The following is a 27,745-nucleotide window of genomic DNA, read 5'->3' as shown; positions in this document are numbered from 1 at the left end:
TATGGACAGAAAATGTCATTTGGCTGTAGAAGGTGATCAGGTTAATCTGCCATGATTTCCCTCTAATAAATCTGTGCTGGCTTTCCCAATCACCTACTTCATTTGCTTGGTGATAGTTTCTTGGAAGACTGTACTACTTTCCAAGGGCCTGGAGTTATACTAATGGGCCCATAGTTTCCTGTGTCCTCTTTTGTGTTCTGCTTATAGAAAGCCCTGACATCTGTCCTCTTCCAGCCTCCAGGCACATCCCCTCATCTGTCTGGTCACTAGTACTGTCCCCAGGGATCAGTGTTGGGCCCAGTCCTGTTTATTGGCAATCTGGATGAGAGGATTGAGTTTACCATTAGCAAATTTATGGACGACACCAGGTTGGGTTGGACTGTCACTCTGCAGAGAAAGCTAGGCAGGTTGGATGAATGGGCTGAGATTAAGGTATGACATTTAATATGACCGAGTGCCAGGCCCTGCAGTTCACCCACAACCACCCCAGGCAGTGCTACAGGATGGGGGTAGAGTGGCTGGAAAGATGCCCAGTGGACAAGGACCTGGGGATGCTGTCAGACACCAGCTGAACATGAACCAGCACTGTCCAAGTGGCCAAGCAGGCCAATGGCACCTGGCCTGTATCAGGAATAGTGTGGCCAGCAGGACCAGGGCAGTGATTGTCCCCCTGTGCTCAGCACTGGTGAGGCCACATCTTGAGTGCTGTGACCATTTCTGAGCCCCTCAGCTCAGGAAGGAATTGAGGTGCTGGAGCCCGGTGTCCCGGCTTCCTCCACAGAACGCAGCAATCCCACCGCCCCCGAGATGGCGCCGCGACCGGAAGACTTCATTTCCCAGCGCCCCGCGCGCCCCGCTCGCCGCTCTTCTCTCCCAGCGTGCTGTGCATTCCCGGCCGCTCGGTGCCACCGGGCGGTAGCGCAGGGCCTGCTGGGAGCTGTAGTCTCTCGACGGCGCTCCGGGCCGCGCCCGCCGGCGGTGAGCGGGCGGCGGAGCCTCCGCGGCGGGCGGGAAGAAAGCCTGACCTCCGGGACCGCGGGGGTGGCGGGGGGACCCGAGGGACGGGTCGGGACCTCCGTGGGGTCTGGGACGGGAGCCTGCCCTGCTCCGGGGAGAGGAGGGGGCAGAGGGTGAGCCCCACCGCCCGCAGGAAGCTGAGGAGCGGAGGGGCGGGCATCCCGCAGGACGCGGGCGGCTAGTGCATGGAGCGGGGCGGGCTGCTGGGAGAAGTGGCGGGAGGCAGCTCCTCGCTGCTGTGTGAAGGTCCATGACCTGCGAATGGAACTATCTCAGGAGGAGCTGGCTCTGTCGTGTAGGGTTCAGCATGTATGTGCCTCGCTGTGTGAGATGCCCAGGAACCGAAGGTGAACAGGGAAGATGGGCATTGTCCCATCTTTGCTAAAAGGTACCCGAAATAGGATACACTAACACCAAAGGGATGTAATCCTTTGCCTCCATATGCTTTCGCAGGGCTGGCTCTGCAGTGCAGGGTTTCCTTGTGCTTTGCTATTTTACTAGTTCTGCTGGGAATTGCAGAGAAGAGTACTCGAGTAGAATAGGAGTTTTCTCCTTTTTCCATATGTTTTATCTATGCAGGACTGGCATGCAAGGCCTCATCAGTGTCTGCTGTCACCATCTACGTGCTGATAATGGCTCAGCATTGATGTGATAGCTTTACTGTACTACTAGATTCATGTAGGATCTGTTACAGTAATACTCAATTACTAATAATGCTAAGTTATCAATACAATAGTAATCTGTGGATTGTTTTTTTGGTGTTTTTTTTTTTTTTTTTTTTTTTTTTTCTGTAGACTGGCCTCTCTTCCTCTAGAGAAGCAGTTGCCTCTGTGATTAATTCCCAATGTAGTTTTGGTAGAGACTTGTTGGAATTGTTGAAGATGTCATCAGGCCTTACAGAGGAGCAGAAGAGGAGGATAGAGGAGAACCGGCGGCTGGCTTTGGCCAGGAGGGCAGAGAGGCTGGCAGCCCAGGGCGCTGGGCACGGGGGCATCGCTGCAGCTCCGCACACCGGGCACGGGCTGGGCAAGCCGGGCAGCTCCAAGGAGGAAAACAATCATGTTGGGTTCACCAGCCAGCCCCCACGCAATCCAAACACGCCTGTGGAGCAGAGGAGCTGTCTCCAGAAAGGCTATAACCATTACACAGCCAAGCAACAGATGGCTGGCTCACACAGAGAGCAGCAGAAGAGTTGTTCAGAGGACTCGGAGCAAGCAAGTGGCCTAAAGCAGTTCCCTGCGATGATCCCTAATTCTCTGAGTTATTCCCATAAACATTTCTTGGATGCTGGTAGTCAGGAAGATGGACAGCGCACTTCAGTTAATCATGGAACATTCCAGCAGCCCAAATGCAGCCCAGCGTTCAAAAACCCCACAGGACCACCTCATCCAAGATTCACTGATAATGGGCACCCTGAGGGTAGTAAAGATTTACAAACTCAGGACAAATCTGCCATTAAATATGTTTCACCACCAGTCTGTGTCCTCGTGAGCGATTCAGAAATGCTGGAAAGCATGAACACAGTGACAGAAAGAACAGGAGGAGGTTTTGTCCCTCAGGCCAGGGGTGGGGTGCAGAAGCTGACCACCTCTGCTGGTGTGGGCTCTGCCTTTGAAGCTGCCTCTCACAAGAAAGCAAATAATGTTATAAAAGGTAGTAAAGATTTACAGACTTGGGACAAATCTGCCATTAAATATGTTTCACCACCAATCTGTGTCCTCGTGAGCGATTCAGAAATGCTGGCAAACATAAACATACCTACAGAAAGAACAGGGGGAGGTTTTGTCCCTCAGGCCAGTGGTGGGGTGCAGAAGCAGACCACCTCTGCTGGTGTGGGCTCTGCCTTTGAAGCTGCCTCTCACAAGAAAGCAAATAACATTACAAAAGGAAAATGTGTGAAATATGGGGAAGACCGATTCCAGGTTGAAATAGGGTACAATGCTGAACTTATTGCTGTGTTTAAGAAGGTTCCAAGCAAAGCCTATGGTAAGAATTGTTTGCTCTTATCTCTGTTTTAAATTGGGTTGAAGTTTTGGCATCTTCTGCTATTGTAGTTTCTACTTGCTCTTACCAATGTACCTATTCCTGGGGTGGAATTTGTGGTATTAATGGAGGATTAAAGAAGTAAATACAGATTAAATTGGATAGGAATTCTGGACATAAATAGCTTGAGCTTGGATTTAGAAAAGAAGTCTAAAGCCTTGCTTTATGAGTAGTGCTCTGAGAAGTTAAGTGGCAACAGCTGGTCAGTTTGTTGGAAGTGAAGGAAGCAAAGTTATTCATAAACTGGCATGTGAAAATGGGTCACTTCAGCTATAGTTCAGAGTTATGAGCTGATTCTGTTTCCTGGGTGACAGAGAGCAGTGGAATCTCTCCCTTTTGTTTTTCTTCTAATATTTCACCATTATCTTTATTTGTTTTATTCTATTTTTGTTTTCCCTCAGGTTTTGCTGATCCCTGTGAATGGCTGTTGCATTCTTGTTTAGTATTCATATTCCCTGTGTTTTTTTCTGGTGTCATGTAGCTGTAAACATGGGCATAAGTGTTTTTCAGATGTGTGGCAAAAAATTTGCATGAGTAGATTGACTAGTCTTACCTCACATGAACATTTCATGGCACCACTTTTTTTCTGCCCCAAATGATTCATATTCTGCCCTATTACTCTTGCCCTACTTTAGATCCTGCTATGAAAAAATGGAATTTCAGCATGGAAGATTACAGCAGTGTCTGTAAGTAAATGTTGAATGATAAAAACAAGTGGAATCTTGACACCCCCTCCTTCCCCTGCTTTCCATAGTTATTGTTTAGCTTTGTTAGTGTCTTGAGTAATAAAACTACTTAAAGATAATGCCCATCTTTTAGAGAACAAGCTCATAACATTTTTCTGAATTTTGTAGTTGATTAGAAATAATTTAATTTTTCATATAGTCTGAATACCAAGCACAGGTTGCCCTTTCTCTACCATTGCATTTTTCAGCAACCAACAAGATCATAGAAAATTATCTGCTGTGCTGGTACTGGTTTTGAATTTGTTTTGAAAACTGAGTGTGTTCCAGTGGCTAATGCTTAATTTCTGGGTCCATTCATGTATTTTCTGTTTAAATAGCTCTTCTATAAACACATTTATTGTTCATTTTGTGTGTCAGAAAAAGATAAAGGGTAGTTCTCCAGAGTTTTGAGTGCGACTGAAAATGAATTTGCCCTTTTTTTGGTATAACAAGGGTGGGTTCATCTTTTTTTTCCTCTCCTGTCATCTTATTCTGGAAAGATGGAGAGATTATAGAGGCAAACACTTCAGGTAGGCTCTTCAGAAGCACACTGTACTGAAGTGAGTGATAAATCACTATTGATTTCAGTGGGAACAGAATTAGGCCTGTGTTGAGCACTTTAAAAAACCACAGTTGAGTGCTGGTATTTTAGCTTCCCATGTGGGTTGCCACACATTTATAATTTAAATGCTGTTGGCTTGCTTGAAGTGTATCAAGTACAGATGAGAGCAAAGTCTCTGCACCAAGGAGCCTGCAAATGAAGATAATGTTTTTTAGAAATCAAGCATTTTTCTTTAAAGCTATGAAATACCTGAGTACTCTATGGAAGGTTCCTGTTTACAAGTGAAGACAGTATGTGACCAACACTGGCCTGTGAAATTGAGGAAAATAGTCTGAGAAAAGGGAACTAACTTAAAAGGGCCTTGAAAATGTAAAAGCGAAAGTGTAAACCAATTATTTTTAAAGTTCCCACTTGTAATTTAGTTTTTTCTGAATAATGTGATTCTGTATCACCTTTTTTTTTCTTCCTTTGTAGAGGTGACCTCTAAATCAGTAGAATCTAAAATCTTTTGTATGGTGCATTAGGAGGAGAAGGTGTAAATTGATGTTTTTCCATCCCTCTAATTTAAAAATTATTTTCAGTGGGTACTTTTAAACTTTTTACTTGGAATAGAAATCCCAAATGTTTGGATTTATTCAGGAAGTCACTTATTTTACAATAAAGTTGGATGATTCCCAAATGGTTTATTTATTAATTGATTAGGAAGAAATTGTCTGATTTTTTTTCCTCCCTTTTCACATCTTGAGCACTGAACTTAAAGTTTGTACTTTTTTTGTTGTATATCAATTTTCTGAACTACTTAAAAAGAAGCAGAGAGGAGCATCATGTGCAGCTCAGTGCTCAAAAGACTGGATTCACCTGGGTTTATGCTAAACATATCCCAGGGAGGGGAAGTTGCCTTCTACAAGTACTTGAAGAGAGAGTGTGCTTAATGGTGCCCAGCTTTTGAGTGTAATGGACTCTGGAGATGTTCATGAATCTTTGTGTTACTGTAGTATCTGTGAGGTGGAGGCTTGGGCACAAACTTCACTACTTTGGTGCTGTAAAAAGTATAAGAAATAGTATTTCTTAACCATCAGAGTTCAGTTATAATAATAAAGGCAACACATGGGTACGGATTGGCAGAGAAACACCGGTGTAAGTGGCATGTTTATTTCTGTGGATAGCTGTGTTCTCAGGCTGACATCTGTAAAATGCTGTGTCCCTCCCCTCTCCATGCCCTGGCATTGTGTCAGAAGTGGTTGCTGGGGATGGGCAGGACAGGAGTGCAGGTGGCTGGGTGGAGGTGCAAGTATAACTGTAAGACACAGAGTAAAGGGTAATGAACTTAATTGTAACAAAAGAGATATAGGAATTTGGACTGGAGTCCTTCCTACAGCATTCCTCCTAGGTGGATTGTCTATCAGACATTGATGAGAGGCAGGAGTCAGATTTTAAAATTTTTCTCCTTTGTTGTTTAAGAACAAGCACCTCCCCATATTTTCAGACACATGCTATTGATCACCATGCCCCTGTCCCTGTGATTTTCTGAGTTAAAGCACTGTAAGGCTGGGTGCAATTTACTGCTCAATGTGCTTCTGCAGATTGCTTGCCCTGGCCTAGGGAGCCACATTTTAGAATTGCTGACAGAGAGGGAGCTTAGTGCAATCACAGTGCTGGACAAGCCCTTGTTCATTTGCTATCACATGTTCCCTTTGCCCCTGTTGCATTCTCTGTGGAAAATCCCACCAACCTCCTCCTCCAGGTCATTGCTTTCTCTATTCTTTGTCCCTGTGAATGAAAGCAGGGAATCATCATCCCTTTTAAACTTGTGTGGGTTCTTTGTTATTAATTCTTTTCTATATCTCTGTTCTCCCTAGTGGAAGCAGCCAATCAACTTTCATCAGTAATTCTGGCACCACTGGAAGGAGAAAGTGTGGTTGGCTTGGCATCAGGCTCTCATTTTGTTGGCAGCAGGGTTGATGTGAAATCCCTCTTGAAGATGTGTAAGAGCTGGAAGAAGCCCTCAGCCCTGGTCAAAGGGAAGTGTGTGCTCATCTCCCGCCTGCGATTTGAGGTTGATGTTGGGTATTCTGCAGAAGTGATTGCAGTGTTCAAAAAGATGGATTCCAGAAATTATGGTGAGTCTCCTGCTGTGTCTGCTTTGTAATAAAGGCCGTGTTGGGGCTGCTCTTGCTTCGTAGATAAGAGGTTGTGAGAGTACATCCCTCTGAAAGAGCACAGGAGAATGTGCTGTGGTGAAGATTTTAAAAGATCTTGCAGTTCTAGTTCAGTGTTGTATCCATGTCCAGCACTTTATCCCATGGCAGAACATGTCCTCAGCCTGTTAGCTGAGGTGATAGTTCACATCTCAGCATGATTACATTGACATTTACTGTAAATACTGTAAATGAGGTGGATTGTGCTGCTAATCTGCCAGCAGTATGGAGACCATGCAAAGTTCTTGTCTTTATTATCAAATGCAGCTGGATGTTCTCTTACTTCTGCTTTACTGTGGTGTATAGTGGCTGCAACTGCCTGAGCAGATTAAGCTTACCAGGAGTTTTACCAATGTTTTCAAGGCAAGTGTAACTGTAGAGCACTTTTTATTTTGGCACTCAGATTTCTGTGGTAAATACAATTTTTTTTTCCATTTGTAATTTGGGAAATGAGACACAGTGATGAGGTGACATGCACAGTGATATGCATATGTCACACAAAGTCAGTGACAGCATGGAGAAGAAATTTTGGAGCTCTAGTTCTTTGGGCAGGGCCCCACCTCCTCATTGTGCCTTCACCTGACTCTGAATTCAATCTTCTTTCCCTGGATGTTGCACACAGATGCTGCCCAGGGATAAGCCTACCAGATAGGTCTGGCATTGATGCTACATTTTGGATATTGATGAATTTCCTCTTGCACCCTCCTGAGCACTATGACTCTAGGGTATGGAGGCACAACTGAAAGTGACTGTTTTACTGACTGAAGTCAGAGTTTGTTGATTCACAAGTAGAAACTTTGCACACATTCTTCATCCCTTCTTGCAGTGAAGAAAAAGTGGTTGCCAAAATCCTCGAGCAGATGGGTTCATTAGGAGAGCTGATCTTGGCTTGCTCAGGTGATACCACCATTTCTGGATGTATGTTCATACTTTTAAATCTTTTCCAAACTAACTGCTTAACATGACAGCAAACAGAGGAGAATTGATTTTGATCAAGGTAATAGGTCTTCTAAAACGGACAGAGAATTCAGTCTTTTAAAAAAAAGAGACTTATGACAGTGTTTGTTGTAACTATTGCAGATATGAATACTAGAAAGTGGAATTTCCTGCTGGAGGATTACCCCAAACTAAGTGAGTAGCTATGTTTCTCCAGTGAAGGAGAACTTTTGTGCATCAGTTTCTGTCAGTTGCCTTTTGCCTTTATGTATCTGTATAATCCTGCTGAAACTGTGACTTGCCAAACTGAAATGTAAAACTGTCTTTTAGTATGTTTTTTTTTTCCTAATAGATGCAACTTTGCAGAATCATCCAGTCTCTGCAGCATGCTTCTCGCACATCTGCTTCTCAGGTTTTTATGTTTAATTGAGGTTATAGAGTGCTTTGAGATGAATAGCATTACACAAGTCCTATAGATTGCAACTATTATTTATCATCCCAGTCAGCATGCTGTGTTTGCTTCAGTGCTCATGTGAGGGTTTGTGGCTGTGGAATTTGGTGGGGGTAAGTTTCATAAGGATAATAAGCCAGGTGCTCTCTGCACATCCTTGGAAAGTGTATTTCAGAGGTGAAATGCTGTTGCTCAGAGTGCTTGTTCTCCAGCATGGGCTCCTCCTTCCATGGGATACCAGAGTGTGTTTAATAATTGAGTAAGTGCCTGCTTCTGTGATGCATGCCTTAATAACATTAGTAATGGTTGTAGGGCTGAAAGCCCTGTGGTGGGGCTGTGTAGGAAGGCCAGGTCTTGAAAACAAGTGAGTGTGTCTTGGAGGAGACTGTTATAAAACTGCAAGATTAGGATGTTGACATTCCTGATTCCTGAGTGCTGATGATCACTCACAATTTGGTCAGAAGGCCTTTTGTACATGCAAAGGGCCTGACCCTGTAGCATGTGCCAGGCAGTGTGAGCAGGCACATCACCTCCTAGTCTGTCATGGGATCAGGCATGCTGGCTGGGAGTTGTACACATTACGTGAGGTATTCAGAATCCCACAGATTTGAGGAAAGGAAAATAATTCCATGAATCTTGCAGAGTGTAATTTGTGAGGGCATTTGAGGATTCCAGCACGTGCCTTTTAGAGGAGCAGCATTTGCTTTGTTGCCTGTTCATTTGCCTACATTAAAATTAAAAAAAGAGAATTTAGGCTGGATGCCATTTCCAGCAGAGAGATCTGTTAGCTGGGAACTGTTTGTAGAGGTTAATGTCTCTTTGCCTAGTTGCTCAGTCATCTTTATATAAAGGTCACTTCACTAAAAACTGTCTGTTGGATGAATCATGCTGGTGGCAGATATATCTTAATCACTCTCCCAGCTCATGTACAGAACAATAGCAACAGAATTATCAGTGAGCAAATTGTAGCAATTATGCTAACACACAGCTCGGTCTGTGAGTGTAATAACAAGCTTGTGCTGTTCTTTGGATGGAGAGAGTTCCTGCTATTGAAGAAGTATAAATTAAACCAGAGAGTTTAAAAAGTTTGGTCATTGCCCAACCACAAATGGAAATCTTTTCATATGTATATTTCTTGGAATTGCTTTCCCCCTTTATATGGCAGGGGTCCATCCTGCTGTTTTCCTCTTGGAGACTACTGAAACAAAAATACCTAATTGAATTCTGGTGCATTTACTGCTGGTATAGTGAGTTCTTATTTTAGTTGTTTTTCCAAGCAGGTTTTTTTTGCCTTCTGGACTTCATATACAAACCAACTATTAAAGAAAAAAAAAGGAAGTTGCTTCCTGCAATAAAAATTTGTGCCCCTGCATTTGTGTTCCTAGTGTAGAGGTGTCTTTGATTTCATAGTCACTGGACAAAAATTATTTAATAAGTTCTCCTAGTTACAGCTCACTGCATGTTTAAAACTGGGGTTAATTTGCTTAGAAATCAACTGTTGGATTAAAAAGAAACACTTATTTTTGAGGGGATGGGATAGAGAGGCTTTTGGAGGGGAATAAAGTAAGGTTGTCCAGGAGGAGAATTGGCTGGATGCTCTGGTTATGATGTGTGGGTTGAAAAGATCAAGGCTCTGAGGTCTTGGCATAATGGATGCTGGGGATCCCTTTAGTCAGACTGGGACGGTAAAGTTGTGAGGCTTCATGGGTGAAGGAGCACTAGCACTGAGGAACTGAAGTGGCTGCCTGTAAGCTGGTTCTGGCCTGTGAGCTGCTTCTGTCCAGGAGAAGAGCAGTGGCCACCAGCTGTGCAGGGAGGTGCTATGGGTCCTGAAGGATGGCTCTTGGAGTGCTGCTGCTGGTGGTACAAAAGCTGTTTCTGAGTCTTGAGGTGCTTCCTGTTTTCTTATCCAGTGTGGTAAAGTGGAGGCAGAACCCAACTGTGTGAATTCAGGGAACAGGAGGAGAAGAGAGTTTCGAAATTCAAGATGAATTATATTCTTTAGGTAACTCTCTTCAGTCACTTCTGATGGTTTTGGCATGGTGGGCACCTCAGAGGTACAGAATCCTAAGGTTAAGATAAAGATGCCCCTGCTTTCTAGGCTTCAGGAGGTCTTTTTTTCAAATCTATACTTCAATTCTGAGTAAAGTGTGCCCTAAGCTGCCCTCAGCATGAATAATCCAGCTCCAGCTGTATTAGTAGCAATCGTCTCTGAATGATGGCATCAGAGTTGCAGTTTTTTATAATCAAGTCTAAGTAAGAGGGGAGGAGATGTGATTCATCATGTGGTTCTGAAATAGACTTTAGGGAAGAGGCCAGGCTAACACCTGTGCATGATGCCATGATTTCTGTGACCTGTTTCAGGATAGGAGATGATATTTTTGACGAGGTTGAGGGTTGTGTCCTGAGATCCATAATGGAAGTTGTGTGTGTGTTGTCCTTCAGATAATGAACTGCTCTGTTCTTTGCAGTGCAAGAGTTACTGAGCCTCGTGTCTGTAGAAGTGGAGCCACTGCCTGAAGCAGTAATTAAGACCTTTGCTGCTCAGCTCCAGAGATCTCCATCACTGACAGACATTCCTGATGCTGACCTTTCAGGAGTGGACTCCAAAATTGTGACGAGCCTCATGCCCTTTCAGCGGGAAGGTGTGAAGTATGTCCTTTTGCATGCTGTTAAGCACTAGTCCTTGTCTAGAATTGTGTCATTTTTATTGGTGCTAAGGTTGCCTTCTTGTCCGTGGAGGGCTCTGCATTTCTCTAGAGTCTGGGCCTATTATACTCTGCCACTTTGGGCTTTTGATTGTTTGGTATAGGATAGTTTGTTTGGGATTTTTAAAAAATTTTTTTTATTATTTTTTGGGTGACACATCTGTTTTATTTCGAGATAGAATTCATCATGAGTCAGGTGGAAAGTAGTATTTTGCTAGCCTAAAAAATTGATCAAATGATACATCTCTGATCTCCCTCTTGTGATTCAGTATGTACATATTTGTCATATGATTTTTTATTTTGTAAGGTAATTGGTTTTTTTCCCAAGTGCATCTCTTCTGTTGTTGTTGTTTTTTGAATATTATATACGTATGGGAAAGGACCAAGAAATGGGACCCAAGCCCTAAAACATTTTAAATTACTATTTATATGTATAGATAAAAGTTTAAATGTCCCTGTCCTTATCATATATGATCAATAGTTGTTGATTTCAATATGCAGTCCAGGACAGTCTGTACTTAATGGTCTTAAATTGCTATTATTTTTAGTAATAATTTCTTAGCCAGAATGAATTCTGGAACACAATGTGAGTAATATAATGGAAAAAATGTGCTTTAAATAATTGTAAGGTCTTGAGACTACTTCTCATATGAAATCAAAGATTTCCTATGAGAACCACAGCTGAACCACTCTGTTAAGGAGTTTGCAAGCTTTGAGAGATTTGTGGGAGTTGCTCACTTTTATGAAGACTAAGGGAGAAAATCCAGGTTTACTGAAGAGCCCAGATCACTTCCAGGTGATCCAAATCAGAGGCTTGGTCATCACTTGTGCTCGTCTTGGTTGCCAGATATAACCCATCTCTTGACTCTTCTTTCCCTCTCTGTTTTCCCCAGTTTTGCCGTTTCCAGAAAGGGACGTTTGCTGCTGGCGGATGACATGGGCCTGGGCAAGACCATCCAGGCCATCTGCATTGCTGCCTATTACCAGCAGGAGTGGCCCTTGCTGGTGATCACTCCTTCTTCTGTGAGGTTTACATGGGCAGAGGTACTGTGGGCTTGGCCATGGGCAGGGGTCAGTGAAGAGCCTGTGGGATGGTTACACTGTACTGTGCTTTGCAAAAGTTAAACTTCTATTAAGGCAAAGAAACAAAAAAATGTGCTGATTTAGAGACTTGATGGTGGGAAAATGCTTGGCATTGACTGTATGGTATATGCCTAATTTTTTTTTATTGGCTGATTTTCTTTTCATAGTCCAGCTGATCTGTTGGGAAGAGGGACAGCTAGAGAAAGTGTGTCCTCTGACCCTCTGTTAACTTTTTTCCTACAAGTCAGTTGGCTCCAAGTGGGCATTTTACTCATCAGTGTCAAAGATAATAGTTACATTCAAGCAATTGTCTGGTATTTGAGCCCATCATAGCAGTATTTGCCAGTTCCTTGGCTGGAACAGAGTCCCAGGTGCTGGGATTCTCCATTCTGTTCAAAAAGCCCCATTATCATCATCATTGTCTCTCATAATAAGTCTTTTGGCCTGTCCAGTGTATGCTGCTGACTCCTCTGAGTCCTTTATTAATGTTGGTCAAAGCCCAAGAGAGCTTGTATGGCTGAGAAGTGTCTTGAAATAAATCACTGCCATAGTTTGTACCCTGAGGCTGTTGGGTTGCCATAGGCTAGTGGAATGTTCAGTGTGGGAGAAAAAGGTGAGCCAGAACTTTTAGGTCAGTGAATTCCAGAGAAGGAGGAGGTGGGAATTTAGCTTTTCCTGGAATATGGCATTGATGAGAAAAGTATTGATTTGGATTTCCTCGTTTTGTGCTATAACCATGTTGTTAGAGCATCTTGGTGTGAGTTTTATTATCCAGTAGTGCAACAAAAGGCAGGGGGAAAAGAAGATAAAGTTGTTTACTGAGAAAGGGAGTGATGCTCATCATACTTGAAATCTCAATGTCTGTAGACCTGTGGGACAGCACCTAACCTGAATCCATCTGTGGGATATCTACCAGGAACAATTTGGGCCTAGGTTTCCTGAAGTATTGGGCAACTGCAAATAAACTTCTACCTTCTGTTTCAGGAGATTTAAGAAATATGAGGCATTTTTGTCTGGTTGTTTTGGTTTTTTTAAAATTTGAGTGCTTGATTTCTTCCTTCCCCTACTCCCAGCTGCCCAGGAGGGTCCTGTGGGAAATGTTTCATTAGGACACTTGCTTTAGAGATCTGGTTGATTTTTGAGTATGTGATGGATGTGGATGTAAGAAAAATGTGTCACAGAAATTCAGAAGGTGAAATTTATTATAGTCTGTAATCTACTCAGTTCATTCTTGTACAGATGTGTTGTACTGTAATGGTACAAGCTTTTGTGGTGTCTCTGGAACCAAATCAGCAGAAATTTTCTTCATCTTAGCAATATCAGTGTTGTATTTTGGCTTTTTCTGTGCAGGCCACTGGGTGACTTAATAGTCAAGGTGCCATGGGAAGGGACAAGGTACTCTTGGGTCTGAAGTGTTGCACCCATGTGCATTAGAATTCAGCATTGAAACTTAAATAATCAACAGGGTGGTTTCATAGCACTTCTTGTGGACTAAGGTCAGCACCCCATAAAAAATTCAGGATCAGTTTTATGATGTAAATTAGTCCCATGCCCTTTATAAAAGGAGAGGGCAGTACAGTGGGACTTTCTAGGTACTTTCCTTTTGCTGCCACCTTTGTCTTAAATTCTGACGTGGTGTCAAGCACATCCTTTTCTGGGTGGTAACTAACCTTGCCTGCACAGTTGCTCATTTGGTGGTGCTTTCAGTGAGTGGAGAAGGATAGTTCATTGTTACTTTCTCACATACTGAGAAATGTGAGAAGCTCACTTTTAACTGCTGCTGCATGAGGTTGCTGAACAGTGGAGAGGAATGATTGTGGTCTGGGGATTCCAACAGGCAAAGCTCCTAGAGAAGAGATGCCATTTCTCATCACCATTTGGTTGCATGTCTGTAGGGACCAGATCCTGATGGGCCCAGACAGTTTTCTGCAGAGCAACATCAGCAGAACTCAAATGTTGCAGAGAGCTTGGTGTCACTGGGGACAGAATTACAAGGGAAATGGTGGGTGGTCTGGCTAACAGATGGGTTTGGGGGAGGATATCTTGCTCTGGTGTGTGGAGCATTTCAAGGGGTTGATTGAATGACAATTACCACATGAATTTCAGCTGCTGTCATAGAGCAGCTGGTGTGTTGTCAACTTGATCTTTTCATTTTGGTTTTGTTTTTTTGGTTTTGGGGGTTTTTTGATGGACTTTTTAAGAAGAGGAGGTAGTGGAAGGGTTTTGTTCATCTGGATGAGTTGTAGTTCACCCTCACCGTGGAGGAAACGTTGCTATAGTCATAGATGTTTACTGCTTAGAAGTCTGTGTTTCACAGCTATAGGTTTCTGTTGAATGGGAAAACTAAATTTCCCTGTAAGCAGTGGTCGCAGTATTTTCTGTCTCTGAGCATAGCAGGTACCTTTCTCAAGAGGTTATGCACATTTCCAGTAAAGATCAGATTTTTGTTTGTTTTTTTGGGGTATTACTGGGATTGGTTTGTTTTTCTTTTTTTTGTTGGCTTTGGTTTTTTTTTTCCACTAAGAGGAATAGGGTTTGAGCTTTCCTTGCTATATAAAGTAGATGTTGCCTTGTAGCCTGGGTTCTGTTCTTGATGTTGCCATTACCAGGGGGGTTGCCATGGGAAGGCTGCTTACCCTTACTGTGCTCCAAAGCAATGTCTAATGGTGGATGTTCTAAATATTCATGAGGATGTTCTGTGTAGTGCTTTGGGATCTTGACAAAGAAGATAAGCAGCAGAACGCAATTAATTTCTTTCCTCTTCCTCCAGGCATTCCACAGATGGCTTCCATCCTTGAGTCCAGGAAGCACCAATGTCGTAGTGAGTGGGAAAGACAGCCTAACAGGAAGCTTGATCAACATCATCAGTTTTGATCTCCTCAGCAGGATGGACAAGCAACTTAAGAGCACATTCCAAGTAGTTATTGTTGTAAGTGGTACATGAAGATCTTCAAGTTAATTGTATGCTGCAAATGGGGTAGCCTTTGTACAGCAAAAAAGTGTGAAGTGGGCCTTATTTAGAGCTGAAAGTATCTTGTAATTGTGGCTGTGATCACAGCTGTCTTCATGAGTACAAGCGTGAGGTTTCTCTGAAACCTGTTGAAATAACTAGTAGAGTTTAATTCCTTTGTGATTCCTAAGGCTGTCTTTTCACTTTCTGGTTATGGTGCCTCTCTGATTTCATTGTGCTTGCTCATGTCCTCTGCTGGAGAGAAAAGTGTTTAATGTGGTGTGTCAATACAGTAGTCATGGAATTGTATCTTCTTAAGTCTTGGACTTCAGCGTGGTGTTAGTGTTTATCCAGTAAAGCAGATAACCTTTCAACATCAAGTATGTGGGTAAAACATCAAAAACATCTCCCTTAGCTTGTGTTCCACTGACAATCTGCATTAAGCCTTCTTTGATCATTTGTATAGTTTCTTTTGTAAATTACTTCAAATTCCAGTTTTTATCTTTTTATAGAGCCACAGTAAATGGAATTTTTCTGGATTTCAGTTACTAAAAATTCAAAACATCTAGTGTTTCAAATCCAGCTTGGATCAATAGAGAGCAAAAGTGTACATGTAGCTTACTATGGGTATTTGATGTTTGCAGTGTGGTTTTCAGCACACATACACACCTGCCCAAAGATCATGACAATTGGAACATACTAATCTTTCTGTTTTTCAGCATCAGATGGGAATGTGGTAATAGATGGAGTTCTTTGGAGACCAAGCTACTCATGGGGGAACTGATCTTTTTCATTTTTATATTTTGTCTCCTACACACACTGACTAAACATTTTGTCAAGGTGGAAATGCAGATTATTATTTTTGTAGGCTCAAGGCTACAAAAAGGTTTTAACCAGCCCTGAACTGGCAAATGTTCTTTCTGTATGTTTATATGTTCAAATTTGGACCCTTGGTGGGTTTTTACCGATGAGAGTAGTCCTACTGTGTGCTGAGCTTTCCTGCTTTTTCTTCCACTCTTCTTTTGGTGGCTGGGAAAATTAATGTAGCTTATTTGTTATTTGGGAGGGAGAAGGCTGTGCTGAGAGGCTAAGCACTTACATTGTCTTTGCATGCTTGTTTCTACACACATGAAAAGATGAGAATATACCCTGGGAGGGTGCTAGCTGCTTTTTGTGCCTTAAATTCTGCCTTACTAGAGCAGTAGAAGTGAAGCCCATTTGAGGGTGATGTCTGAAGTAGGAGACTATTACCCACCTGGTGAGCCCTATCAGCAGAACAGTTGGATCTTAATTAGATTTCTTTTTTCCTTATCATTTGCATTAACCCCTTATTAAGGGAACCGGAGCTGTATAGGTCTCCTATGTTTGCTGCATTTAAAAGATACATAGGGGCAAATGAGTATCAGTTATGGAAATAATATTCCTCTTTCTCCTTCCCTCTCCAGCCCCCTCTGCTCACTTTTTTTTGGCGTTCATTTATGATTCATGCCTGCAAGGTTTGATTTTGTTCCATTTGATTGCAGCTGCAGGTTGGAGTGCAGGAAGCCTGCTACTCTGCATCCTGTCTTTTTGTTTAGAATTTGATGTGACTATTCCAATGCCTGAAATATCCTGAATGAAAGGCCTGTAATGCTGGATAGCTGAGAATGCTGGGAATTTGTTCTGTAACCTGCATTTTGACTATGGATCTGAACTGACTTTGCTTTCATGCTTGTTTTGTTTCAGGATGAATCTCATTTCCTGAAGAACACAAAAACTGCACGCTGCCAAGCTGCCATGCCTCTACTCAAGGTGTGTTTGCTGGGTGCCAAAGCTCTGAGTGCTAACCTCGGGCTCCCAGGGCAGTGTAGCTCCACTTACCAGGTTTAGGAAACAGCAGCTGAATTCTTTTGGTGTGTAAGGGGAAATTTGGGTAATAGTGTAGATCCAAAACTGAAATTGGACTTCACCACTTGGTTCCATACAAATATTAGATGGTAAAACCTAACAAAACAACTTCAAAAGCTAGATATAATTGTGGTACTGCCACTGATGGGTTCTGTCATGACAGGGAAAGGGGAATGTCAGAATTTACTGGATGTATTCAGGGAGAGTAGACAGAATATAGTGGTGTCAAAATAGCTTGTTAAATGAAAATAATCATTATCAGTTACTTCTTAGCACACAGATTGCTGCTGCATGTCAGAGTGGCGTTGCCTAGGGCCCTTCCCTGGGTTTAGGGTTCTAGACTGTTACTGCAGGCTTCCAGTGTACATGTATGTCTGGTTACATGTACAGAGCTACTGGGAAGTGGCAGAATGTGAGGTTAGTGGGACAAGTGGCCCACCAAGGGAGGCAGTAGTCAATTATAAGATACCAGGAGAAATGTAAATTCTAATATTTGCCTGTTGTCCTGGGATCAAAGACTCAAACTCACCCTGGAAGCCTCTAACAGATACAGATTAAAGTTAGGGGTAGTTTCTAGACACTGCAGTCTGTACTTTGGAAGAAGGTAGATGCAGTTCCTCTTCAGCAATTAACCAACAGTATATATAAAGGGAAGATCTGATCTGTGATGGCTTTATAGCAACCACCTTTAATGTGCAAGATTCTTAATGGCTTGCTGAAGATGGTTGTCCTTGAATAACTTAGTTGTTCTCCTTAAAGGCCTGACTCTTCTCTTAGTTTTCAAATCACTTCAGGCTTTTAATGCTTGGAAGCTTAAGTGGGAGGTCCAATTCTGTGAGCAGTTTGAAATACAGTAATTAGGGTGTATGACTGAAAATCGTGGAAAATAACAAATTTGCCCTCATTTTGAGCAAAATGCTCAAAAAACTGCCTCATCCTTTGCTACTTGAAGCTTTGTAAGGATCAGCTTGTCAAAATTATTTTCAGGCTGCAAGATATGAGAGTGAAAGATGGTAGCTGTTAGGCAGAGGTTAATTGCCTGTATGCACTTCCTGAGAATTTACAGTTTTATGCTGTCACGTCACTGGTCTTAAAGAATTGAGAGCTGATGCTTCTGAAACTGAATTTCAGTCTTCTGAAAGCATTAAGAGTTTCATATTCATATGAAACATGGTGCATTATCTCACCTGCAATGAGCATGCAGTACCAGATGTTTTGTGTTAGATGTTCAGGTAAATTCTGTTTGCCTGCTTGCTGACTAAAATTTCTGAAGTACTTGCTGTAATAGCCATTTTTCTTGCTTTCCAACATAGGCATTTTGCTCTAAAACTATCCCCTTTGGCAGGTGTGTCTTCAGCTCCTAGTGAGTGATGCTGTGGTCATTCCTGGCATAACACATCACACCAATATTTTTGTATTTGAAAGAACTGCCAAAATATCAGGAGCTTTCATCACTTAAATACTGAATTTAACAACTATACTATGTGATACCTATAGTAAATAGCCAGTGGGATGTAAATGGAAGTATTTTCATTCTTTTACACGATACCTTGAAATTACTGAATAAGAGGTGTGGCTAAACCTGCTGCTGAGGATAATATTCTTGTTCTTGCCTTCTTTATGTTAAAAAGGTTTGAGCAGCAGTAGGGCTCTTAGAAGAGAACAGAAAAAGATGTAACTGTATAAGCAAGTCCTTGAGAGGTAAACTGCTTCTAGTACCCCAGTCCCTACCTTAAGGTTACAGTGTGCAGCTGTGCCAGTGCTGTAACCAGAGGCTCTGGAGCTAGTGCATGCCTTGTCTACCTTCTGAGCATTGCCACTTCTGTTAGCATAATACTGCTTTAAACTAGCTGAAATTGCCATAGTTGCTGGTATTTCCTATGAGGACCTCAATGTCTTAAAGCATAAAACTTGAACGGACTTTTAGGGACCAAAAAAAAGAAATCTACTTAAGAAATGTCATCCTTGGCCCTAAGATGCTGCAAAGATTTGAGTCCATAATGACACTGGACAGATCTAAGTTAAAATGTTTTGGAGATAAAAAAAATTAAGTATGGATGGAACTGAAAAAAATTTCTATCTTGATAGAATCTGCACTTTCGACTTCTCTGTTTGAATAATAAATGAAATACATAAGTTGTTGCAAGTGTTTATACAGAACTGCACAATAATTAGATTAAATTGGTACATTGATAATAAAGATGACATACCTTAGATATTAGTTTCTAATTTGTCTTGCTAGATAGCCAAACTGCATCTCCACCTCTCAAATCTTTATCTCATTGTTACAGCATTTAAAGCCTTGTTTTAGTTTTTATGTCTGATGTTGACAGGTTTTCAAAATGGTGTTTTTAGCCAGTCAGTCATAATTGATCTTTTCCTGCTCTCTTGTATAAATTGCAGAGCAAGTGTGGTATGGAGTTGTCAACAAAAGCCATGTATTAAACATGTCACCTAAGTTTGCCCACTGGGGATTTTTAGACATCTTTTTAATATTAACAAAAGCTGCAGATTTGGTGTGTGCAGCACTCAGTATCTGTTCTGACATACTTGGCTGCTACCCTGACAGAGATTCAGAAAAGTTTTACTTGAGACAAAGGGAGAAATTTTGTAATGGCTAGATGTATGCAGTGGCTGTGTTGGCTGCCTCATGGCTCACCCCAGGTTTTTATTAGTTTAGAGCGAATATATAGACATGTTATGCCAAATTTACTGTTAGTGGACAGAACTTTGAGAGGAACTTATAATTACATGAACAGTAAGATAGAGTGAAATAGCAGCAGCAAGATGTTTAGGCCGTATATCTTATTCCCTTCATGTTCCACTGGATATGCAAACTTGTGGGTGTGCAGGCTTGTACATGGGGGAGAATGCTCTGTCTGCCTCAGTGAAAGGAGGTGGTAGAGTTTGCACAGTCTGTGTGCATCCCTGCAGAATTATGGAGAAGGATGGATTTTGAAAGCTGTAGTAGAAAACAGTCCTTTGATGTTTGGTCATGTGGCAGAAATGCTGCTTTCAAAGTCAGCCAGCTTTCACACCAGCAGGTCTGTGCCAGCAGCTGCCTGAGATCTGTCTCCAGCTGCAGCAGCTCTCACGTACTCAGGGGCCATAGGTTGCTGTGTTCAAAGTGATCTTTGTGTCTTGTTTCCATGCACATCAAAGTGAGAATAGCTTCATACTGTTGGGCTGTAGTTGAGTCACCAAAAGGCCTCGTTAGGCCTGGCATGTCCTTCCCCCAACTCAAAGCTGTGTCAATTGGTAATAGGACGTGCTTGTCATCTTGCTGTTTTCTGCAGTCTCGTGTTTGGGACTAAGTTCTCCTAGGCATACTGACAATACAGGTTTTTCCCTTCACCTCTGCCCTGGATCTGCTTCCCTCAGAGGCAGAAAGTGTCAATAGTGTTACACTTCTTGAAAGCATTTTGATTTTTGCTTCTAAGATTAGACTGGCTCAGAGACATAAACACAGGAGAGGCAGTATACATACTACCAATATCCTTAAACCAGCAAAGCCTCAGGGATGTGGATGGAGAAGAAACAAACAAAACAAAAGTTTTTCACTGATCTGTAGTAGGATCTCTCGGGGACCAGAGTGGAAAGGATTCTACTTATTTTGACCAGCCAAGGTGCTGCATGGTCTTTATTCTTCTGCAATTGCATGGAATACTGCAAGGCATGGAAACTAGGGAAGGTCCCAATGGAACATGGATGAGTTTTTTGGAAACATTACAATAAGTAGTGAAGAACTGCACTGATAAATAAAAGGTACTGTCTAATCAAAAATTCCAGTGGCATTAAAAGTTCTTATACTCTTTGTGGTCTCTATGAGCACTGCTCCCCAACACATTGATAATATTACTAATTTGACTGTTCCATTGAGCTGCTGTTCCAGTTAATAGTCTGCTACACATCCTGATGTTTGCAGGGTTAAAGGTCTTTGGTTTTGTTGTGGGAGTCCAAATACACTGTGTGGCTGGAATCTAAACCTTTTATGCTTGCTGCTACAGAGCAACTTGAAAACAGTGGAGAGAAACAGGTTCATGCTGAAGGTAGAAGGTGAGAAGGGAATACAAAAATTTTTGTTTCTGTCAGGAAATAAACAGCAGCTGTCTTTAGGTGCTACAAATCTGTATGGATTAGATAAATAAACCTTTCCTTATTGTAACCTGCTGAGAGAAGGAGCTTCATCTTGAAATTGAAGAAGCTGTGGGCCCTCAGGGCTTCATCTTCAGATCTGCTCTTACCTTCCAATTTTTTTTCCTTCTTGGAATAGGAAGGCAGTTTAATTTGTTTCAGTCATAGCTTATCACCACTGTTTGACACACATTGTCTGTCTAGATGTCAGTTAACAATAGGGAAAAGTATTTATATTTTTTTGGAATAATTTCATCTTAAAAAATGTGGAGCCCGATCTCTTGCCCAAGTAGAGAAACAAACTCCTGAAAGCAGCTGCTACTCTTCTCCTTTACCTCATCTTCTATTTCATTAGGTGATTATTTTATTATGGTCCTTCTCAGATTTTTCATTTTGCAGGATAAGCTATTCTTAAGCTAAGCAGTTTAAAATGACACAGTAAGCAAAAACTGGGGACACGAGTAAATGTACAGCCAGAACCAGCCACACTTATTTTAAAAAGTATGTCAGTCTGATAGCATATGGCAGAGCTCCTGCTGGGAAATCCATTTAACACAGAGACAGTCATTGTATGTTAATGAGGCTCTTTGTGTGTTCGGTTATTTGTCTGTCACATAACCCCTCTGCCTGCCTACTCGCCTTTCAATTGTTGGTTGCTGGGTCTTGACCTCTAGAGTAAGTGCCATAATTTCATAAATTATTCTTTGACTTTCAGAAGTGACTTTTGTAAATGTTTTCACAGCTGTGGAATTAATTCTTGCTGGTGTATTTTGTAATGCTACAAAGCCACATTTGTCTTAGGCTACTTAGTAAATGAGAACTTCAGACCAGGTCTCGACGAGCTCTGTGAACTTCATGCCTAAATGCAACTGAGCAGCTAATGTTAGTTCATCTGTGTGGAAATATGTATCAATTGATTACAAGATCTGATTTTGCTAGAAAGTCCTTTCTGGCCCCTGCAATCTTATTTTCTGTGGCATTGTTCCATATTATTGTTACAGACCTTTGAAGAAAGAGGCTACGTGCTCACTCTTGGCAGCACAGAGGGTTCAGCAGGAAACAAGAATTAAGCAGTGATCAGTAGAGACTTCTCTGCAGGAGCAAATCTTTATTGGCATCTATTCAAAATGAGTTGCCACTAGAAAAAGAAATGGGAATCAAAGCCATTTCTTTCATCCAGAATTTAAGTCAGCCTTCAACACTTGGAAATTTGTCGTCCTAGGGTTTTTCTTTTCCTTCTGTTCTTTCTTGAGCTCCATCTGTCACAGGTTTTAAAACTGAAAGGGACCTTTGGGATAATGAGTTAGACCACCTATGTTCCTTGAAATATTCTGGAATTAGTTTCTGAAGTTCTTCACAGCTCTTGTAGAGTTAGTGTATTTTGGGGTATGTTTGGTTGGTTGGTTTTGTTGTTGTTGTTTTTATTGAATTTTTTTTTTTACTTTTCAGTTTGCTTTAAATGGTTAATTAGAAGACATGTCACAGCTCTTGGTAAGAGCTTGCAATGCGTGCATACCCTCTCTGTTCAGAAATAAGTTACACACAGCAAAACAGCAGCTGGACAAGTTAAAAGTTCAAATAACCTGTTACTTCATCATCCTCTCTTTTGACACCTATTTAGGGACTGGGGAAGGAGTCTCAGTAATTGTTTTAATTACTGAGGAATTAGTGTTCCAATCTCTTCTTGTGCAGCTCCCAGGGAACACCCTCTGAGAAGCAAGAGCCTTGAGAATGGCATAAACCCTTTCAACACAGTTGGGTTTATGTTGCATTTATTATGTCCATGGTCTGCTTTGAGTGTGTTCTTGCTTTAGCTTGGTCCAGAGTTTTATTACATGAGATGTTTGTCTTCTCATGTTTCTTTTTTCCTTTGCCTTCATGTTTCCCTTTTTCTGGCAGTTACCTTCTGTTGGTCCATGAGGAACAAGTTTAATTTGGAGATTTCTTGCACCTGTGGGACTTACTTGTCTTGCTTTTTAGCAGATTTTCAGGGTAGTGTCAATTTCTTCCTTGAAGGTTTCTGCTAGGTGTCAGATATTGCCTAGGTTCTGTTCAGTTGCTCTCTAGTGTTATCTTAATTTTAAAAAAGGACCTAATTTCTGCTTGATCAGTTTCCTCATGGGATATGGTATTTCTGGTCTTTGTGACTCCTTCCTCTTTTGAGCAGCATCAGCACCTCTGTCTCGTGCAAACTCTCACCTTCTGACATGCTCAAAGGTTTAACCTCTCCTCTTGCTTAGTTCAGTAACTATTCTGCTTTTTTAAATGTTCATGGGAATTGTCTGATCCTGGTGGTGATCACATTTCCCTCTGATCTGTTTTAGTAGGGATTATTGGAGAAGGCAAGTCCCACCTTGATCACAACCTGTATATAAATAGCTGATAGAGTCTTGAATTAATTTCCGGAACTCTTTTTCCACCAGATTTGGTTGGTAAGTGGATGAAACAGCTGAATAGATCTGGATGACTTGTTGATCTCAGTGAAATGATAAAAGAATTTAATTTTCTTTTTCATTTAAATCTGAATGAGCTGTTGGTACAGATGTCACTCAACAATTTCTTTGTTATTTAAATGAACCTGCATTAAACCATGTAGGAAATTGCAAGGCATGTGTAATTTAACTACAATATATGAATTTACATCAGTAGAAATTCATAGCTTTTATCTAATAATAGGATTAGGTAATAGTGGTGATATGAAGGTAGAAGTGTATCTTGGAAACTTTAAAGTGTAATTTTTGCCCCTTCTTCTTGGGAGCACCTACTTTAGATGCAGGCTTTCTGTCCTCTTCCTGTCTCCTCTACAACACATTTTACAATCTTCTTACATGATTTGTATTTATTCTCTCATGTTCTAGCATCCAGCCAGATGTGCCTACACTCACCATTGGATGTCAGATCTTCTTTGGGCCCTGCATGAGAGAGCTTCATTTTTTTCTCCTTGCTAGTATAATTTTTTTAAAAATGAACTAAGAAGTAAGGAAAAAAACCTTCTTCTTTGTATCTCTTCTGCTTTTGTGAGAAAGACAGTCTGCTTGTAACTTGCTGTGGCAGGTTTATTATGAGAGAATTTATTTTGGAGGTGGGGATGTACCTGCGAGGGTGTGTCATTTTCCTGGGTTAGCTGATGCCAAATGAAAAGCTGAGCCAGCCATAAGATAGGTCTGTCACAGACATCTTTTGTGAAAAATCCTTTCTTTAGGATTTTTTCCCTCTTCTGGGAAGCTGAGGCCCCAGAAAGAGAATGTAAACAATAGTTATCCGCTGCTTTGGAATGCAACAGGTGCACCTGTGATTGGCTCATGTTCCATGTTTACAATTAAGGGCCAATCAAAGACAAGCTCTCTCTGGGACAGAATCAGAGAGAGCTCCATTGTTGATTCATTCTTTTTCTATTCTTAGCATAGCAGCTTCTGAACTTCTCTCTCTATTCCTTTTAGTATAGTCTTAATGTAACATATATATCATAAATTAATAAATCCAGCCTTCTGATCATGAGATGAAGATTCTCGCCTCTCTCTTCACCCTGAAAGACCCTTGCAAGCCCGGTAACGTGTCTAGTGGGTAAATGCTGATTCATAAAGTACTGTGGTGAAAATGGATGTACCCTTCTCTTAGAGCATGGGGATGGGTATTAAGAAACTGTGTGTCCCTGGAAGTTTGAAGTACTGGTCTTGAATGTCTTCAGGCAGCGATAGGTGAAGGTGAAGCACTCTTCCATTTAGGGTACTTGAATGGGGGGTCTGGGATTTTCTTTCAGGACTGTGGTGACTTCCTAAGTTCTGCAGTTGTAAGCTGCTTGGTAACGATGCCCTGCTTGTTTTTCCCAGGCTGCCAGGAGGGTGATCCTGCTCTCGGGAACGCCGGCCATGTCGCGGCCCGCGGAGCTGTACACGCAGATCGCCGCCGTGCAGCCCGGCTTCTTCCCCCTCTTCCACTCCTTCGGCCTGCGCTACTGCGACGCCAGGAAGGTACTGCCCTGGCAAAGGGCCACGTGGCACTCTGCACACAGCACTGGCCTGTTGCAAAGTGTGGAGGCTTTTTCTTCCTTCTTTCTGCATGATATTACATCTTTTCTTGAGAAAGTTTCTCTGCAAAGTAACACTTTGGAAGTTTGTAAGCTGAGGAAGTGTAGGTGCTGCAGTGGTGGGCCTGCGAAGATGAAGACTACTGAGATGTGAAGGCAGTAGTGTTTCTTGCCATGAAAGCCACAGAAATAAAAATGGGGAAAAAAAACCTCGAAACAAATATGGCCACACCTGGTAAAAAGAGCCTATTCCTATCAGATCTTGGCCCCCCAAGTTTTTTAAAGGGGCAGAGTATCTAAGGGGCCTTTAAGCAGCTGCAGATTTGGGCTAATTAATTTTAAAAAAATTTAAAAGAGCAAACAGAAAAAACTAGTTCCTAGTCTTAGTCACTGTTTGATAAAGAACTTCATTGCTTGGGATTTTGGATTTTATACCTCCAGGTAAGTAAAAAATGGAAGGCTTACAGACTATATCTTTGTATTCCACCCTCTTCTAATTTAGAAAATGGATGCAATCCTCAGCATATTTTCAAAAGAACTCCTCTGCCAGCTGCTCAGCAGTTGTTTCCACAGAGTTACTGAGTCCAACCAGTGCAAGAATTTGGCTTTGCTTGAAGCCAGCATTTGCAGCCATGATAGCAAATGTCTTCCTTGCTGCCAAGGTATGGGCAGCTCACCTGTACTTGGATTTGCCATCCCTAGGTCTGTTGTGTGTGTTGGAACACACACTGCTAAAAGAAGAGTTGTTGCTGCTGCAGCTTGTACACAGAGGCTCTAGGATCTTCTGTGCTGGTTGCATAGACACAAAAGAGGGACTCAAATCTCCCTACAGCTCTAATTCAGAGTGTTCAGCAAAGACACCAAAGGACCATTTCAGTGTTCAAAAATATTTACTGAAGAGCTAAACATCATCAGTGTATGCCAGAAAAATAGTTACAGCTATTTGTAGGGCTTTTGTGTTTTTCTTTTCTGTTTGGGGTAGCTAACATATACCAAGTTTCCACCAAGAAGATTCTTACTGCAGTCTCATATAAAATTCTTGAATCCCCTTTTTCCTAGATCTGAATTCCCACTTGCTTTCATAGCCAGTGTAGTGCTGTTCTGTGTATGTGCAAGTGAGAGGAGCACTTAATTGGCTTTGGTAGTCATGTGCTGGTGCCATTGGTTAGAGAAAGGTCATTAGCATGCAGAATCACAGATCATCAGTCCTGGTCTCCGTCCATAGTAGGAATCATATGGAGGGAGAGGCCACATCTTCTGGTAAGCTTCATTATCTTTCAACTGAAAGATTCCTTCCTGAGCATTCCTTTCAGAATGGTTCCTAGAGGGAAATGAAGAAATACATTTTAATCTTGGTTTTCTGCAGTAAAAAGGAAAGTTCATTTGCAGCATGTGAGTCTAAGCAGGTTTGGAGTTTGATAAGCCCTGTTAAGGGTAAAGTTCTGCACAAGTAGCTGTCATTTCAATTACGAGGCAGATGGACCTTGGATAAAAGAGAATAAAATTGTTTTACAGGTTCCAGGTTATAATTGTGTGTCCAGTGTAAATGACTTCTCAACCTTCAGTGAAACTTAGCATGGAGGTCACAGTCTGTATCAGCTTCCCTTCAAAACCTCGTCAGGATTTCTAGTACAATTTTCTTTCTGTGTTTGACCTGCCTCTCCTAGACAGTTGAACACTGTTGGTCTTCTCCATGCTCACCTGGGACATTTTGTTCCAGTTAATGTCAGTAAATGATAGCATGAACCTAGGTGGAATTTGATTGTTTGGGAGAAGTGGAGCTGCTGGAAATGAAGATATGTAGATAGCATTAGAGACAAATATGGAACTTCTGAATATGGGTTGCCACAGATCCACTTGGCAAAGAAAAAATTTAAAAGGTGATTGTAGTTGGTTCCTTCATGACTGTAGAATATCCCTGACATTTGTTGCTGTAGCTCTAACCTGAGATTGTGTTAGGAGTTGCCTCTTCTCTGAAGAACTGCTGTGGTACTTCTGCTGTCAATACTCAAATAAATTCTGCTTTCTGTCTTAAAATTGGCAGCATTATGAGTGGAGATATAATTGCACAGAAAGGCTTTGCAAGGCTTTTGAAGATGTGTAAGGATGAAGGGTGTTATGTAAAAATGTTTTGGTATTAATAATAAATCCGATTGCACTCTAAGATTAAAGAAAAATTGGCAAACCTGATCCATTCAATTTAAAACTAAATTCTGACTAGTTTCTGTTTCAAGATTTTATGACAGAAAATTGCAAATATCTGGCAGATCTGATTACAAAAGTAATAGAAGTTTATAAGTATTAATTCAACCTCCCAGCATCTGTACTTTTAAAAATGCAGCAAGTAAAATGTCACCCGTTGTTTACAAGATGTCCCAAGACTGTTTCCCAAAATACATGCTGTGAATTCATTTTTCAAATTGGCTGATGTTGGCAAATATTAAGTAATTTCTATCTGAGCACATGCTTTGAATTTGTAAGAGTTTGGCAGCTTCTGCTAACACTGTAATAAGTTTACTGACTCATGTAAGATGCTGTAACACTTTGGTAAGAAAATCACAGTTGGAAGCATGTGTTCTGGAGTATTATGGATCAAAGCCAGATGTGTATTTTGGCAAAATAAATGTCCCTCTTTTTTCTCTCTTTTCTTTTCCACAGTAGGGTATACTAAAGTAAATTTTAATAATTCCAAAAGTAGTTATCTCTTTATAACTAGCTAGGTGCAGCATGGAGGTAGAATTGTTTCCTTGTTTGCAAATTGTTCCAGCACCATAAGCGACATAACTTAACCATGCTGTGGGGACTCTGCCTGTGTGTGCTTTTTAACATGACAGTCGATGGTGTCTTGGCTCTGTGTGTGCCTTGTGCTTTGCCTTATGAGGATGCTGCTTTTCTGAAATCAGTTTGGCTATGAGGACACAAAACATATGTGAATGCTTGTTATGGAGGTGGAAAGTGGGAAAACATGGGCTTTTAAGTGGAAAGAGGTAGCCCAAAGGATATCCAGGCCCCACAGCAGGCCTA

The 27,745-nt window shown here is 41.6% G+C and overlaps 1 protein-coding gene across 6 annotated transcripts in view; it reads left to right on the top strand.

Moving 5' to 3' along the window:
- The first annotated feature begins 888 nt into the window (after window positions 1-888).
- The window catches only part of SMARCAL1 (SWI/SNF related, matrix associated, actin dependent regulator of chromatin, subfamily a like 1), a 38,493-nt gene continuing 11,636 nt past the window's right edge, over window positions 889-27,745 (top strand). For 3 of the 6 annotated variants that reach the window (XM_064718100.1, XM_064718099.1, XM_064718094.1), the window contains exons 1-10: window positions 1,054-1,405; window positions 1,812-3,003; window positions 3,696-3,746; window positions 6,207-6,467; window positions 7,626-7,676; window positions 10,404-10,584; window positions 11,534-11,684; window positions 14,494-14,652; window positions 16,399-16,464; window positions 24,525-24,665. In XM_064718100.1, the coding sequence (XP_064574170.1) occupies window positions 1,899-3,003; window positions 3,696-3,746; window positions 6,207-6,467; window positions 7,626-7,676; window positions 10,404-10,584; window positions 11,534-11,684; window positions 14,494-14,652; window positions 16,399-16,464; window positions 24,525-24,665 (2,166 nt within the window). In that variant the 5' untranslated portion in view covers window positions 1,054-1,405; window positions 1,812-1,898. Of the gene's footprint in view, window positions 979-1,053; window positions 1,406-1,811; window positions 3,004-3,695; window positions 3,747-6,206; window positions 6,468-7,625; window positions 7,677-10,403; window positions 10,585-11,533; window positions 11,685-14,493; window positions 14,653-16,398; window positions 16,465-24,524; window positions 24,666-27,745 lie in introns of those variants that run through there. The other 3 variants (XM_064718095.1, XM_064718096.1, XM_064718097.1) reach the window with 3 other exon arrangements.

Source organism: Zonotrichia leucophrys, chromosome 7 (genome assembly GCF_028769735.1).
Source record: "Zonotrichia leucophrys gambelii isolate GWCS_2022_RI chromosome 7, RI_Zleu_2.0, whole genome shotgun sequence".
Taxonomy (NCBI): Eukaryota; Metazoa; Chordata; class Aves; order Passeriformes; family Passerellidae; genus Zonotrichia; species Zonotrichia leucophrys.
Note: the sequence above shows the minus strand (reverse complement) of the source record. Positions and strands in the feature narration are given on the sequence as shown.